At 42.8% G+C, this 16,535-nt stretch overlaps 2 protein-coding genes across 3 annotated transcripts in view; one reads left to right on the forward strand and one right to left on the reverse strand.

Annotated features, from left to right (window-relative positions):
• The window catches only part of LOC135522109 (ERO1-like protein beta), a 38,639-nt gene extending 29,030 nt beyond the window's left edge, over positions 1–9,609 (reverse strand). Inside the window, exons 1-3 of one of the 2 annotated variants that reach the window (XM_064948087.1) lie at positions 9,125–9,609; positions 6,081–6,200; positions 2,329–2,412 (exon numbers count right to left, since the gene is read on the reverse strand). In XM_064948087.1, coding sequence (XP_064804159.1) covers positions 2,329–2,412; positions 6,081–6,200; positions 9,125–9,289 — 369 coding nt within the window. In that variant the 5' untranslated portion in view covers positions 9,290–9,609. Of the gene's footprint in view, positions 1–2,328; positions 2,413–6,080; positions 6,201–7,916; positions 8,212–9,124 lie in introns of those variants that run through there. The other variant, XM_064948094.1, reaches the window with a different exon arrangement.
• A 2,603-nt stretch (positions 9,610–12,212) lies between these two features.
• On the forward strand, positions 12,213–16,223 carry btbd3a (BTB (POZ) domain containing 3a). Its single transcript, XM_064948118.1, has 4 exons — positions 12,213–14,014; positions 14,215–14,305; positions 14,615–14,733; positions 14,948–16,223. Exons 1-4 carry the CDS (start codon positions 13,866–13,868, stop codon positions 15,978–15,980), a joined length of 1,392 nt encoding a protein of 463 aa, XP_064804190.1. The 5' UTR covers positions 12,213–13,865; the 3' UTR covers positions 15,981–16,223.
• The last annotated feature ends 312 nt before the right edge of the window (positions 16,224–16,535 follow it).

Consider the following 16,535-nt stretch of genomic DNA (forward strand, 5'->3'; position numbering starts at 1 on the left):
CTAGAATCCACTACGCCACCGGATTCTTGCCGTAAGCTCTGGACCTTTGCATCAGATCATCGCTGCTACCGAGTGGCTATAGTGGCTAACGCCCTTTTCCCGAAGCTAGCACCAGTTAGCCGCGAGCCAGGCGGCTAGCACCAGTTAGCCGCGAGCCATCTCCCAGCTAGCAAACGAAATTACTCCAGCTACAATGCCTCTTTTGCCAAATGGCCTAGATCCTTTGTTGACACGGAGCCCCGCCGTTCCATCACGACTGGTCTGCCGACGTAATTCCATCCGTTGTGCCCTCAACCGGCCTTTGCCGGACGTCGGAGCAGCCGCTTCTACTAGCCCCAACCTGCTAACTTTTTTTTGAACGCCGTGTCTCCCGCTTGCTAGCATAGTAACGACTACCTAGCGGCTTCCCTGTTTCATCTCTTGCTGTTCACTGGACCCTATGATCACTTGGCTACATAGCTGATGCCTGCTGGACTGTTCATTAAATCACGGTACTCCATTTTGTTTATCTGTCGGCCCCAGCCTTGAACTCAGGCCCTGTGTGTAGTTAACTGACCCTCTCTGCCCATTCATCACCATTTTACCTGTTGTTGTTGCCTTAACTGATTAGCTGTTGTCTTACCCGTTGTTGACTTAGCTAGCTCTCCCAATCAACACCTGTGATTGCTTTATGCCTCTTTTTATGTCTCTCTCTAATGCCTTGTATACTGTTGTTTAGGATAGTTATCATTGTTTTAGTTCACTGCGGAGCCCCTAGTCCCACTCAACATGCCTCAGATACCTCTTTTGTCCCAGCTCCCACAAGCGGTGACCTCACCCAGCATAACTAGTGCATCCAGAGATGCAACCTCTCTTATCGTCACTCAAAGCCTAGGTTTACCTCCTGTACCCGCACCCTACCCATCTGTACATTATGCCCTGAATCTATCCTACCACGCCCAGAAATCTGCTCCTTTTATTCTCTGTCCCCAACACACCAGACAACCAGTTTTGATAGCCTTTAGCCGTACCCTCATCCTACTCCTCCTCTGTTCCTCAGGTGATGTGAAGGTTAACCGAGGCCCTGCGCGTTGCCAGGCGCTCTCATTTGTTGACTTCTGTAACTGTAAAAGCCTTGGTCTCATGCATGTTAACATCAGAATCCTCCTCCCTAAGTTTGTTTTACTCACTGCTTTACCACACTCCACCAACCCTGATGTCCTTGCCGTGTCTGAATCCTGGCTTAGGAAGGTCACCAAAAATTCTGAGATTTCGATCCCAAACTACAACATTTTCTGTCAAGATAGAACTGCCAAAGTGAGAGGAGCTGCAATCAACTGCAGAGATAGCCTGCAGAGTTGTGTCATACTTTCCAGGTCTTACTCCAAACAGTTCGAGCTTCTAATTTTAAAAATTAATCTCTCCAGAAAAATGTCTCTCACTGTTTCCACCTGTTATAGACCCCACTCAGCTCCCAGCTGTGTCCTGGACACCATATGTGAATTGATTGCCCCCCCATCTACCTTCAGAGTTCGATCTGTTAGGTGGCCTAAACAGGGATATGCTTAACACCCCGGCAGTCCTGCAATCTAAACTAGATGCCCTCAATTTCACACAAATTATCAAGGAACCCACCAGGTACAAACCTAAATCCGTAAACATGGGCACCCTCATAGATATTATCCTGACCAACTTTACCTCCAAAAACACCTCTGCTGTTTTCAAATTAGGATCTCAGCGAACACTGCCTCATTGCTTGCATCCGTTATGGGTCCCCGGTCAAACGACCACCCCTCATCACTGTCAAACGCTCCCAAAAACACTTCTGCGAGCAGGCCTTTCTAAATCGACCTAAATCGACCTTTCTAAATCGACCTTTTTTGCACACCAGTATTTCTACTTGCACATCATCATCTGCACATCTATCACTCCAGTGTTAATTTGCTAAATTGTACTTACTTCACTACTATGGCTTATTTATTGCCTTACCTCCTCACACCATTTGCACACACTGTATATAGACTTTTTCTATTGTGTTATTGACTGTATGTTTGTTTATTCCATGTGTAACTGTGTTGTTGATTGTGTCGCACTGCTTTGCTTTATCTTGGCCAGGTCGCAGTTGTAAATGAGAACTTGTTCTCAACTGGCCTACCTGGTTAAATAATTATTTTTTTAATAAAAAAATATAGCAATAATAGCACCACCTTGTTGTAGCCCATGTGGAATTTTTAACACATTTCCAATACTTATTTAACCATTTCAGACCTACAGGAGGTGCCTGTGGGTAATTAATACTAGGGTTGATATGGAGACCAAAGTAGATAATTGTGGGTCGGTTGAACTGACCTCTGGGCAGGGCTCCACTTGGCAGTCCTTGATGGAGCAGTGGCTATCGTCAGCCCAGAAGGGACAGGGCCTATTCAGGTTGACCTGTGGAGAAGAAAAGGGAAGAGTTGAGATGGCATGGTATATGCTATGAAAGTGACTGCGTCACACAGAGATGTGAAGTGTTGGAGACTGGCAAGCCAGAACAGCTAGGCTAAATTCACTCAAATAATGATGTCAAAATCTAATTCAGATTCTCTTTCCATTGACGCATTTCAGGGACGAGCTCCGCCGTAAACACCATGGGGCCTTGTTGTTGCTGGTGACCTCTTTGCTAGTCGTGCTCGTCATTAGATACGTCAACCTCATTCGAAGGCGACAGTATGAGGAGAATACCTGATAATCATAAAGGTGACAATGATTTTGTGGGGTCAAAATGTTGCTCAGTCAATGGGATGGTGACGAGTAGAGCAGCAGCTTACTGATCAGTTGTAGACAGAAACTTAATCGGAATATCACACTAGGGGCCATATGAGTATTCTGAAAATATTAATGATGTTCCTATGAGTCTATTCTTCCTTTTCAGAGTTCCTGATGGGATGTTCACAGTGGGAAAAGGGCAATACACTGCCTTTAGAATGAGATGGCTTGGTGTGTATTAAAGGCGTATGAACGCAACAGCTGGACTCGCATTGAGCGACTTAAAAAAAAACTGCCTTTGTGAAAAGATTAACTTCACTAGGGTAGGGGGTAGCATTCTGATTTTTTGTTGAAAAGCGTGCCCAAATTAAACTGCCTGCTACGCAGGCCCAGAAGATAGGATATGCATATAATTAGTAGATTTGGATAGAAAACACTCTAAAGTTTCCAAAAATGTTAAAATAATGTCTGAGTATAACATAACTGATATGGCAGGTTGAAAACCTGAGGAAAATCCAACCAGGAAGTACTATTATTTTGAAAGGTTGTTTTTCCATTGAAAGACTTAGGACCCATACAAAGACTTAGGACCCAGTTCACGAGCTCTATGGCTTCCTCAACATGTGACCAGTTTTTAGGCATTGTTTCAGGCTTTTACTCTGAAAAACAAGGGAGATATAGCACTTTCAATCAGTGGCCAGTGGTAATTTCTATTCATCAGCCATGCGTCTGATCGTGAACGCGCCTTTATTGTTTCTCCTTTCCTATTGACGAATCTTTTGTCCGGTTTAAATATTATTGATTGTTTATGACAAAAACAACCAGAGGATTGATTTTAAACATCATTTGGCATGTTTCTACTAACTTTTATTGTACTTTAAAAAAAAACTTTCCGTCTGGAATTAGTGCACGCGCCTTCTGCATTCGGATTACTGGACAAAACACCCGAACAAAAAAGGAGGTTTTTGGTCATAAAGAGGGACATTATCGAACAAAACGAACATTTGTCTAACATGGAGACCTGGGAGTGCCACCAGATGAACTTCAAAGGTACGTGACTAATTTTAATGCTATTTCTGACTTTTGTGACACCTCTCCTTGTTTGGAAAATGGCTGTATGGGTTTCTGTGGCTAGGAGCTGACCTAACATAAATCGCAAAGTGTGCTTTCGCCATAAAGCATTTTTCAAATCTGACTCAGTGGTTGCATTAAGAAGAAGTTTATCTATAATTCCATGCTTAATACTTGTATCGTTTATCAATGTTTATGATGAGTATTTCTGTTATTTGATGTGGCTCTCTGCACTTTCACCCGGATGTTTGTTTGAGACAATACATTTCTGACCATAACGAGCCAATGTAAACTGAGATTTTTGGATATAAATATGAACTTTATCGAACAAAACATACATGTATTGTGTAACATGAAGTCCTATGAGTGCCATCTGATGAAGATCATCAAAGGTGATTCATTTTCTCTTTCTGCTTTTTGTGACTCCTCTCTTTGGCTGGAAAAATGGCTGTGTTTTTCTGTGACTAGGTACTGACCTAACATAATCGTTTGGTGTGCTTTCGCAGTAAAGCCTTTTTGAAATCGGACACTGTGGTTGGATTTACAAGAAGATTATCTTTAAAATGGTGGATAATACTTGTATGTTTGAGGAATTTTAATTATGGGATCTGTTGTTTTGAATTTGGCGCACTGCAATTTCACTGGCTGTTGTCGTGGTGGGACGCTAGCGTACTAGAGAGGTCAAGTGACTCAAATGGGCCTAAATGTTTCTTATGGATTCTAGGTGTCGGGAAAGTGTTTGAGCAGTTATACAAATGTAACAGGTTGAGTGCTGTTATCATAGAGAATGATATCATATTTGCATCAGGTTCTACAAATGGGCAACTTGTAAGACTTTGGGGCAGCAGTGTAGCCTAGTGGTTAGAGCATTGGACTAGTAACTGAAAGGTTGCAAGTTCAAATCCCCGAGCAGACAAGATACAAAATCTGTCGTTCTGCCCCTGAACAGGCAGTTAACCCACTGTTCCTAGGCCGTCATTGAAAATAAGAATTTGTTCTTAACTGACTTGCCTAGTAAAATAAAGGTAAAAAAAAAAAAAAAAAAAAAAAAAAAGACTGTCTAGGGATGCAAAAGAGGATGATTGGGAGACGGATGACTAAAGGTTTGTCACCACTGGACTGGACCTACTGTATTTCCCTATAAGATTCTGTTACATCAACACGGTGATGTCATCCTCGTGCACTCTTTCTAATACCTAGGTTCCAGTATGAGGAGCATCTAATTTTCACACTTAATGTACCTGACAAGTATCACATACAATAATTATAATGTAAGGTATACGTGTTTCTGCTGTAACTAGGGCCCAAGCAAGTTTTGCAACGGAAAATGTTTAGCAACGAAAACAAGCCTTTCTTATAGAAGGGTTGGCTGGCAACGTCACAAAAATGATGCTCAAGCATCAATGAGGCAGAAGGCCGTGTGGGGTTATGATTCTGATAGCTAGCAACAATGACAAGAAGCTGCCATGTGGGGAATTGTAAGTGTCTCGTTTTTAGCTCGTTACGATGTTGTTTTGACTCATGTCATGCCTACGCTAATATGGTTAAAATTAGCCAGCTAGATAACCAACAACTGTAAAGATTTATTTGAGACACGACAAGTACTAATTTATAAAAGTTTTCAACAATCTAAGTTAACCCGGTCTGTTTTGCACCATAGTTGCGCACGCGTCGGTTTAGTTGCTAAACAACCAACTCTATTGGACAAGTTCAGGTTAGTCCCATCTTATTTCGGCCCGTTTGCATCCATTTGGTTCCTAGTGAATACACCCATGGACATTATAACGTAAATAGGAGTAGCACAATTAACTTTTTCTTCAAGAATGTCTATTCGCTGTCAATTTACAGTCAACCCTGAAGCAGACCTATTCCAACTAGAACAGTAGTCCCGGGTGGAGACATCCAAAGCAGTGAATACACAACAGAGCAGCGTCAACAAACTCTATGGGGTAGGCTGGAAAACATTTGCTTGGCCTATTTGTTTTAGATTATCAAGGAACTGAATTGGGGAGGGACCCTTTATAAGCACAAAGTACTACGGGTTAAGGGCCATTGAAGCTCAAACAAAGGTATAGTTAAAAAAATTACAAACTCATTTGAAAATACAGGTTGTCAATTAGCGTAAATCCACAGTAGTAGGATTGTTTATTGAGGGATTACCTTTAGGACACTTTTTAAGCTATAGTGCAAAGACAAATGCAAAACCTTACGGTCTGATGATGTTAAGGACATTTCTACTGCTCCTCGTACTCCACTGCTGGGTCCTACTATTTAGTACTTACCCTGTAGTACCTGAAGTAGTCTCTCTCGGTCAGCTTCTGAATGCGGGGGTAGATTTTGAAGTTGTTGAAGACATCAATGCTCTCGATGTCACAGAAGCAGTCATCCAAGACGCCTGTCAACTGAGGGAAACAACAGGAAAACACCTTAAGAATTATGGGTGTACACCAGTGTTAATTTTGTCAACAAAATTAGTGACTAAAATATTTTGTCAAACACTTATTTTTCAGTGGCAATTGACTACACTATAACTGACAAAATATAGACCCAAGAAAAACAATAACTAAACAAAAAAAATATTGTTTATTTCAGTTGGCTAAAATGAGACAAGACTAAATTATCTCTGTGGCTAAAATCAGACTACTAAGTGGCCTGGACAAGATTTTTTGGAGAGATTGAAAGCTTTTCAGTGATAAACACAATTAATATTAACAGTACAGATGCACAGTTTGAAGGACCCGCCACACAAGCCTAGCCTACATCAGATGGTGAGCTGTGGGGGAAAAAGCAATGAGTGTGGGCAGGTTAGGCAGACAGGCTCCGCTCAATCGCCGCCGCCGATTATACACATCGCGCAGGTGACTCTTTTGCTTCCCTGTAGCTAACCAGTCACCATCAGATACCCTTTGCCTTGTTAAGAAACACAAGCTGCTTTACAAAATGAAAAACAATAGCAGCATTACGTTTGACAGTAAAACAAGTTTAGCTTGTTTCTAGCCATTACCGTTCAAAAGATATGATCCATAACAGCCGCACTATGTTCTATTGTGCATTGGCAGGCCATATTTTACATTCATAAAGCATATCACGGGCCATTTTAAAACTAGGCTACTTACAGACCGGACCGTTAACCATGTGTTTAGGCTACACCTTGTTGGGATAACATTCTGCTCGGAAGCAACGCTGACTTGTTAAAGACATTTTGGTGCAAATGGAGGGCCAGGGGCAAGAGGAAGATATTAAATACAGACAAAGAAAGAGAGGGGGGAGACAGCGAGAGAGACAGAAATTAGTGCAAAAGCTGGCCTGCAAATCTTAACTTCCTCTTACACATATTTAGCCTGATATAAAATTGCCATATACTCTTTCAACACAGACACTTTCAGACATGAGAGCTGGAAGCCAGATAAAAGACCACTTCCTGGCCCTCGAACAACACAAAACACTTAAGCAACATGACAACGTTCATCACAGCTGCCGGTTGAGGTTGTTGACCAAAATTAGGTTACCAAAACGTTTGCCATTCTCCCTCCACCTTTCCCTTTTCATGCATCTGATACCTGCGGACAAACGGCTTAATTCTCCCATGCATAATGAAACAGACAGCTGCTTTGTGAAAGAAAGACTGCGTTGCTCTGGTCCAGCAGGCACTCAAGCCTTTCCACTCTCTCTCATCATGAAGTATTCAGGTTTAGACCCAATCAATGCAAATGGTGTCATAGAAAATATTTTAGTACATAAACTTGTTTCATGAGTATATTGTAATTACAGCCATATGAAAAGGTATGTGTGTCACTGTCAACAGACAAAGCAGAGACAGACGGTATTTTATAAGAACAAGTTGCACAAGACTGCATGTTGCAAGAATTCTATGAAATTAATGGCTTAGCACTGCGTAGACCATTCAGGCACTTTCACATCAATGGTTGTGTGTCATGATGTGGAGAAAACTGAGTAGCTTTTTTAACCAGCTGTTACTGACAATTAGTTTCACAAACTGGCTACAAGCAGCAGAAAGACATTTCTCTTTCAGTTTATTCTGTCATTTTGACAATATTCCAGAAAAAGCCAACACAAGCATCATATAGCTCACCGATGGAAACAACCATATATCTGACCTCTGAGTGTAGCTGTCCAGAGAATGTGATGGGAAGCAGTGAAGCCGTCCATAAGTAACAAAGTCCTCTGAGCATGCCGGTGAATTCAAAACCTTTGAGTGGTTTCCCTTGTTGTTTATTAAAAATACAGTTTCATTTGCCTATTTCTCTGAGGAGCTGCTATCTTTAACAGCAGTTTTAAATTACAAAACTAAGACCAGGCTTATGAGAATATCTCTGTCTTGTATGTCCCTAAAGGGACAGCTGAAGTCTACTTCAATGGACAGGTGAGAGTTTGCCAGAGTTGATGGGATGACTCTGACTTAACCTGGGGATGAGCTGTCATTTCAGACCACTTATTTTTCCTCGTGCATAATTCTCGGGCCCAGGCCTCGCCTCCAAACAAGATATGTCAGCAGCTCTCAAACTTAGTCCCGCCTCTATACTTGACATTTGTAGTCTTTACTTCGGTTCAAGGACATTTAAAGCAAGTATTACTCACGGAAGAGAACACTACATCTCCCACAAACTAATTGGCCAATCAGACGACACCACGTCTCGGTCTTCTCATATTACTAATGCAAGTGCAATTTGTTAGAATGAAATAAAGGCACGTGCCACAGTATTAAAAAAATACAGACACTTATTGCAATATGTGAGTCAAGTCAGCCATCGATCACATGCACAACCACTCAACTCAGTAACTAACTTATTTCAAAAGTTGGCATGAATGACAAACATCAAGAAAACATATCCAGCAATATAACATTGCACGACATAGGCCTACAAACACATGTGAGACTGGAAGTTGCCGATTCGGTGAATTAAGATCAGATATTCGCATGATACGGGCAAGTTCGATTATGACAGAGATGCGCACAAGTGTCAAATTACAATGTACAGCAATAACAATAAACACTCAGTGTTGAATTCAGGAAATAGCTGGCTACGAGTATCTTTAACCACCCATTTTAATAATTATTTTGACAAGTCAGTGTGTATCGATGTGCAAGTCAAAATAAACCACATGATTAACGTATACATGTTATGCCTTGCTGTCCATAAAGTTGGATAAGGCAACGGAAGGGCGCCAGCAAGCAATGTGGGTATGATGACGTCAAATTAACATGACAGTAGAAAACGCTAGAATAATGTTCCTCCAACGTAGTCATTTAGCTTTCCTAAACGGACATTGATATTGCAATATATTGTAAATTGTAAGTACTTACGTGACAAAAACAGCTCTGGTCTTGACTGTCAGGAGCATCTTCTTTGGAAGAATATTGGTTGTTGTACGTTTCGGTTTTGTTGTGAAACCAAACCAGAACAAAGTCCCCAAATAACAACCACAAGAAAACCAGAAGTCCTGCGGATTGTATCGTGTTTTTTATCATCACTGATGCAAATGCCACGAAAGACAAAAACAAAGAAAAGTTTTTGAAATGTAGATGTCTAGTTGGCAGGCTAGCTAATGATGTGCTACTTAGCTAGCGAGTGGTGCGCACTAGCAACAACAACAGCGGAGAAAAGCTGTCGTAATGAAACTGCTGGATAAATGAGACTCCAACCAAAGCTGACAGCTGTACGACTGTATCCTCAGTAACTTCTGAAAATGTCTTTAGTATCATCAGTAGTCGTTATAAATAATATTCACAACGCCGAAAATGCCAAGTTTGCCATAAAAAAAAACAGTTGTCGAACCAAGACGATTGAATCGGGTACGGAAAGCAAAGAGGTACAGTGGAAATGTTTTTACTGCGTGTTTTACATCCTGTGTGAATGGGAAACGTATTCATGCGACTTGTTATAAATTGCCTAATGAAAATACACTGTAATTTGTGGCAGTGTCATTTCTGCAGCCCTAGCTGATTGTATTGTCTGCATAGGCTTTTATTTTTACATAATTTTTTAATATTTTTTTTCTCTAGTTCGGTTTTCCTTAGGCCCTAAGCCTTAAAACATCGTCAGTGATGATTTGCACTGAGTTGGAGGAGGCTGGTCAAAGAGACAATCTCGAGATCTCTGCATCAGACCCTCTTGGGGAAAAGCTGATTGGCTGCAAGTCTGTTTGGTGAAAGGAGGAAGATGCTGATCCCTTCTCAGAGAGTGGAGACTCTTCCTGGTCCTTTGCCATTTTCCGAGGTGTGAGTAAGGAGGTTATCACTCTGAAGGAAGAAGGAGTTCCTGTAGAGCAACCTACAGCACTATGGGGAGGAAGGTCTCCAGCAGAAGCCAGTCCAGGTCAGCCTCCCCCTGTCCAACCAGCTCGTCACAGAGGACACTCTGCTTGTGGCTGAAGTGGAGGACCACGGTGATGCAGATGAAAAGGAGATTGACTTAAAGCTCTCGGGCTGCCAGGCTTTTCTCCACTGCAAAGCCAAAGCTATCCTCCTGGAAGAGGTTCCGCAACTACCTGAGGAAGATAAGATGAGATCTTCCTCAGAGCAGACCCCCCAAGGTGGAGAACCTGGACCAGGACAGGCTCAGGAAACGGAGCTCTAACTTATTTCATACTGGAAACAGGGACATACAAATGGTATATACAAATGGAGTTCATCTGACTCTTGGGAATGAGATACAGGGCATCATTGCCAAAATCCTGAAGTTTCCCTTTAATTAAGGGGAGATTTCAGACTCTTGAAAAACAGGTTCGAAACCCTGTTGATCACATTGTTGCTTCTACCCTAAGCCTCGGACTCCAGGCTTCTCCCCCAAGTGTCCTCACACACCAAGCCCAAAACACATACAGATCATGCTTGCCCAATGCCATGTGAGACCACTGGAGTGATCACTGCTGCCACCAGTGTAGCGGGATGAAGTGAGACTGCCACAGGGACTCGGACAGTGTCTCCTACGATGCAGAGGCACGCACCTAATGGACTGTGCCACAGAAGCTCTGGGCAGAGGCAGTGTTGTGTTCGAGACTGATTCAAGACCAAGAACGGTGAAAATCAAGTCCGAGTTAACACCAGAAAAATGTGAGTCCAATTCAAGACCATGATTGTCATTTTGTCAAATCACCACCATAATAACAGTTCAAAATGTCCAGTATTTCTGTGTTCATATTTCAAAACAACATATGGATTCTTTATACATTCAGATGTTAAAAAATGCATGCTGAGGGAATAGAGCCACTCAAGAAATTATTACTAACTCAAACAAAGTGGGGAACAATGGGCCTTCTATGCCTTCAGAGAAGGGCTAAGGATTTATAAAATAAAGATTATAATAATATAATAATGATAATTATATTATTATTTTCAATGATGCTCTGGAGCGATGGGTAACGATGCTTTGTGGGTGTCAGTTGTTGATGTGTGCAGAGGCGCCCGGGTATAGGCGAGGGGACGGTCTAAAGTTATACTGTTACACCTGCCAATGCATGCTTGTCCCAACAAAGCACCCAAGCTAACTGGCTATAGTTGGCTAGCCTCCTAGCTAGCTACTTCCAGACACAAATGAGAGAACACCCCACTCTGACCCTTTTACTCAACGTAGCAGAGCTGGTTAGGCTGTTTTCATGTTATCTAGAGCGTTCTTGCCTAACTATTGCTTTTTTTTACCTATGTTTACTGACCCTGTCATATTCAGCAGGTGTTGCTCATTTGTAAATTAATCAGTTCTGTGCTAAATTGGAATAGATAGCCAGAGTGAATTTTCAAACGCAAGATAAATGCTAATTGTATAACTGTCACTCAAGTTTTTGCTAGCTAACCAAATGACACCTGCATCTCTAGCTGTGAATAGCCACCGAAAAACGATATGAGGAGGAAAAAGTCAGTCACTCACCCATTCCTCCAATGGCATGACATCCTCCTAGCAGCTAGCTAGCTAGATAATCCAGCCTATTAGTCACGTTATGACTGACTTGTGATCATTGCCCTCTGCTAGTTTAATTGATGGGGTATTGACGTTCCCAACCTTAGTTACATTCATCCGTTTTTGTCCAGAATATTGAGTCATTGAAACTGAAACATGCATCCCGAATGGATGCAGCAAACCATGTACCAGGCCAGCAATATTTTTTGGACTACCAAGAAATGTATTGGCTTGGTGTATGTTATAGGTTATATTTAACTCAATTTTTAACCTCTTATAAAGTTGATTTTGTAGCATAAACTGGGAATTGTATATTTTTGACTGATATTATGATTGTCTGTTTGTTTCATATCTGCAAAGTAGTTAAAACGCTGTAAGTACCACTTTAAACTTTAGGTCACCGGTTACAATGTTTTTTTGCAATGGGATGTAATAGATGTTAATAGAAAAAAATGGTTTAAACCACATCAATGTGACTTGATGGGCCTGTCAGGGCCTGGTTTCTCTGTGGGTGGGCCTCTCCACCCAGGCCCATCCATGTCTCCGCCCCTGATTGACAATTGCGCATCACAAATAGACTACTAACCAACATTTCGGACTAAACTTTTTCAATACCTGGTTTGCATAGCCATTGTTGCCTTAGTTAGCATTTACTGGTAGATAACATGAACTGAAACGTCTTTCTTACCCTACCGATGTTAAAACCAGTCGAGTGCTGCACACTTCCTGCCTGCAGATTGATTATATTCCGCTGAACTAGAATATGGGAATATATTTCACGCGCTTTGCGATTGTGTAGGCTACTTTGTGCATGATTTCACAATTGTACTACGTAAATCGTATCGTTTGATACGCATCAGTAGGGATTAAGAAAAGCATAAGCAATGACCACTGAAAAAATGTGGGTGTAAGGCTTCAGGGCTCCCGAGTGGCGCATCGGTCTAAAGCACTGCAGACCCAGGTTCGATTATAGGCTGTATCACAACCGGCCGTGATTGGGCGGCGCACAATATAGCCCAGCGTCGTCCGTTTTAAGGTTTGGCCGGGGTAGGCCGTCATTGTAAATAAGAATTTGTTCTTAACTGACTTGCCTCGTTAAATAACAAATATATACCTGCGTATACCCTCCAATAGATAGGTGCGCTGGTATTACGGTTGCTGTCCTTCCAGAATCTCGAACCTGTCACACACTGAAGGCCTATATGTTCGCCACTGCGCAAACATGTCTGTAATAGATTTAAAGGCTTTTAATAGGTTCATGTTTCAAGAAAGGAGTATGTATATTGGGCCTGGCGAAATTGAGGCCTCACTGTCCGAGACAAAATGTATCCGACACGGAGCCAGTCAATATGTGGTCTCAAGACGACAATACTGGGCGAGAGGCAGTAGAAACACTCGCATACACTGTCACATTTATTTTTGAAATAACTTTAATACCTACACAAAACTATTTAATTGACAATCAGCTTGAATATTGTTCTTTATCAATATCACAAATTAACAATAGTTTTTAAAGGATTCATATTCAGCATTCTACAAAAAAAACAGGAGTACAGCCCTCCTTCGCCCGTAGTGTGGTGGTATAAACTTGTATGACACCTAAACAGTAGTGCCTGGCAGATGTGTATTGTGTACACTCGAGTTGTGTGTAGCAAGCTAGCTAGCTACTTGGATGTGGAAACGTTTAATACAATCGTCGGGCGCCCACGTTACGATTGGTGATAGGTACTAGATGTCAAATGCGACGGTTAAGAGGATAGCTAGCTACCTTTCCCGGTTTTGCCAAATTCAACAAACAAGCGTTCATTAGCCATTTCCTGTATCACATCTGGCCGGTTTTGACCGCAGTCCAGCAGTTAGCAAACTAGCTACAAGTAGCTATCTAGCTAATACGTCTAAAATTAAGCGAGGATTGAAACAACTTTAATTCTAGAATATAGCTAGATGTTTTGTCGTGTGTATTTTTGCATGTATTGTAAGACTACCTTGCGTACTATTTAACGTTAGAACGTTGTTGCAGTGGCTAGCTTTTTTTAATCCTTTCCAGTGTCGGCCACGATCGTCACATAAAGGCAGTTTTAAAATATTGCCCCAACAATCGCAGCCTCATCCTGCCATGAGATCACCCTAACAATAAATAGTGGGGTGAAGATGGCTGCAGAGCTCTTTTCCACCAAGAAGCTGGGCCCGGCAACCTCAACCAACACAGTTGTGCAGCAATACCAGCAGCAGAACCGGAATAACAACAACACCATTCACAGCTGCAACTGGCAAGGGCTCTATCCTACCATCCGAGAGAGGTAGGTGACCCTAGTAACCCTAGTAGTTAAACTGTGAATCTAATGCCTTTTGAGGAGAGACGATGTGTACATTTGAATAGATTTAAAATGGCCAAAGTAAACCAATTTATTGGTTGTACCAGCTCATTCGTGCAGATACTAAAGTCTGAATGTGATGCCATCGACACTGTTTGCTAATCATATGACTCATGCTTTCACAGGAATTCAGTCATGTTCAACAATGAGTTGATGGCAGATGTTCACTTTGTCGTTGGCCCCCCAGGAGGGACTCAGCAAGTACCTGGGCACAAGGTAATGTCACCTTTAAACCTGTCCAATGTATGTGAGTAATTAACTGAGCAAGACCAAGCACAACATGTACAGACAGATGTATCTGTTGCATCTGCTAAATGAGCAAAATGTAAAATAAAATGCGATAGGCTGATATTTCTCCACACCCGCCTCTTTATGCTAAATCCTTTTGCAAATCTCTACATTTCTTACATAATTCATGTGTAAATGTATATTCTCTCCACCTTCTGTCCCTTATCCGTCCTCCCACTATAACTTGCTCCTATTCTTTTTCTCATGTGACTCCCTATCTTCCATGTTGTCCCTCAGTATGTGCTGGCTGTGGGGAGTTCTGTGTTCCATGCCATGTTTTACGGTGAACTGGCAGAGGACAAGGAGGAGATCCGTATCCCTGATGTGGAGCCGCCCTCGTTCCTAGCCATGCTGAAGTAAGTGGACGGTGCCTCCTGACGTCTCATTAGATGCAGTCCGAGTGTTCATTGTACATTTCAGAATGTCGTATTCAGGTTAGAATGTCTTCCTTTGACTAGTCAGCAGACAATGCAAGGGCATGTGAAATTATGAAGTTAGCCTTCCCATAAATGAGAAGTTGAAGTGAACTTGTCGAGCCCTCATCTGACTCTCCCCACTCTGTTCTGGCAGGTACATCTACTGCGACGAGATCGACCTGTGTGCCGACACAGTCCTGGCTACGCTCTACGCCGCCAAGAAGTACATTGTGCCCCACCTGGCTCGGGCCTGCGTCAACTTCCTGGAGACAAGCCTGAGTGCCAAGAACGCTTGTGTGCTGCTATCCCAGAGCTGCCTGTTTGAGGAGCCCGACCTAATGCAGCGCTGCTGGGAGGTGATCGACGCCCAAGCCGAGCTGGCGCTGCGCTCCGAGGGCTTCACAGACATCGACTCGGTGACCCTGGAGAGTATCCTGCGCCGCGAGACGCTCAACGCCAAGGAGATGGTGGTGTTCGAGGCGGCATTGAGCTGGGCCGAAGCCGAATGCCAGCGCCAGGACCTGACGCCCACCATTGAGAACAAACGGCTGGCGCTGGGCAAGGCCATCTACCTGATCCGCATCCCCACTATGACGTTGGATGACTTTGCCAACGGTGCGGCACAGTCGGGTGTGCTGACTCTCAACGAGACCAATGACATCTTCCTGTGGTACACGGCCGCCAAGAAGCCTGAGCTGTTGTTCGCCAGCAAGCCGCGCAAGGGCCTGGCGCCACAGCGTTGCCACCGCTTCCAGTCGTGCGCCTACCGGAGCAACCAGTGGCGCTACCGTGGCCGTTGCGACAGCATCCAGTTCGCCGTGGACAAGCGAGTGTTCATCGCCGGCTTCGGCCTGTACGGCTCCAGCTGTGGCTCAGCAGAGTACAGCGCCAAGATTGAACTCAAAAGGCAGGGCGTGCCGCTGGGCCAGAGCCTCATCAAGTACTTTTCAGACGGCTCCAGCAGCACATTCCCAGTGTGGTTTGAATACCCTGTGCAGATCGAGCCCGACACATTCTACACGGCCAGCGTAGTGCTGGACGGCAACGAGCTCAGCTACTTTGGTCAGGAGGGCATGACTGAGGTGCAGTGTGGCAAGGTCACCTTCCAGTTCCAGTGCTCTTCAGACAGCACCAACGGGACAGGTGTGCAGGGGGGACAAATCCCTGAGCTCATCTTTTACGCTTGAGGTGTCGAACGTGAAGGAAACGTAACACGACTTCTTTACGGTCACAGTAAACGCACCCCTCCGGATGTTCAGAAAGCATCATCTTAACTATGGCTTTAAAAGTGTACCTGGTTTGGAAAAAACAAACATCCAATTTAGTTCAATATTCAATTGCCTTATGAGTATGCCGGACCTAGTGTAGGACTGGGTTGAAGTGACCAAAAATTTTCTTATTTTAAAATGAAGGATAGGCATTTGTTCTCATTTAACAAGATTATTAGTATGTTGTAGGTAGCTTTTTTGTTGTTGTTTTTACTTCAAACATTCCTATAATTTTAAGGAAAACACTACAACTTCAATATAGGATATTTCAACCTGTGCAAAAATCGACGTTGATGTAGAGGATACTTAAGGTATAATCAAATATTTTTGTACTTTGTAACTTGATAAATAGTTCAAACATTTGATGGTGCAATTTCTAAGATTTTGTATTGTTAATATTGTTACCTCTAAGTTTCCCCTTGGGTTTTCTGTGAGATTAATAAACTGAGAATAGACATCAAAAGGAAATGTAAA

The sequence above is a fragment of the Oncorhynchus masou genome, chromosome 4 (assembly GCF_036934945.1).
Source record: "Oncorhynchus masou masou isolate Uvic2021 chromosome 4, UVic_Omas_1.1, whole genome shotgun sequence".
In the NCBI taxonomy this organism is placed as follows: Eukaryota; Metazoa; Chordata; class Actinopteri; order Salmoniformes; family Salmonidae; genus Oncorhynchus; species Oncorhynchus masou.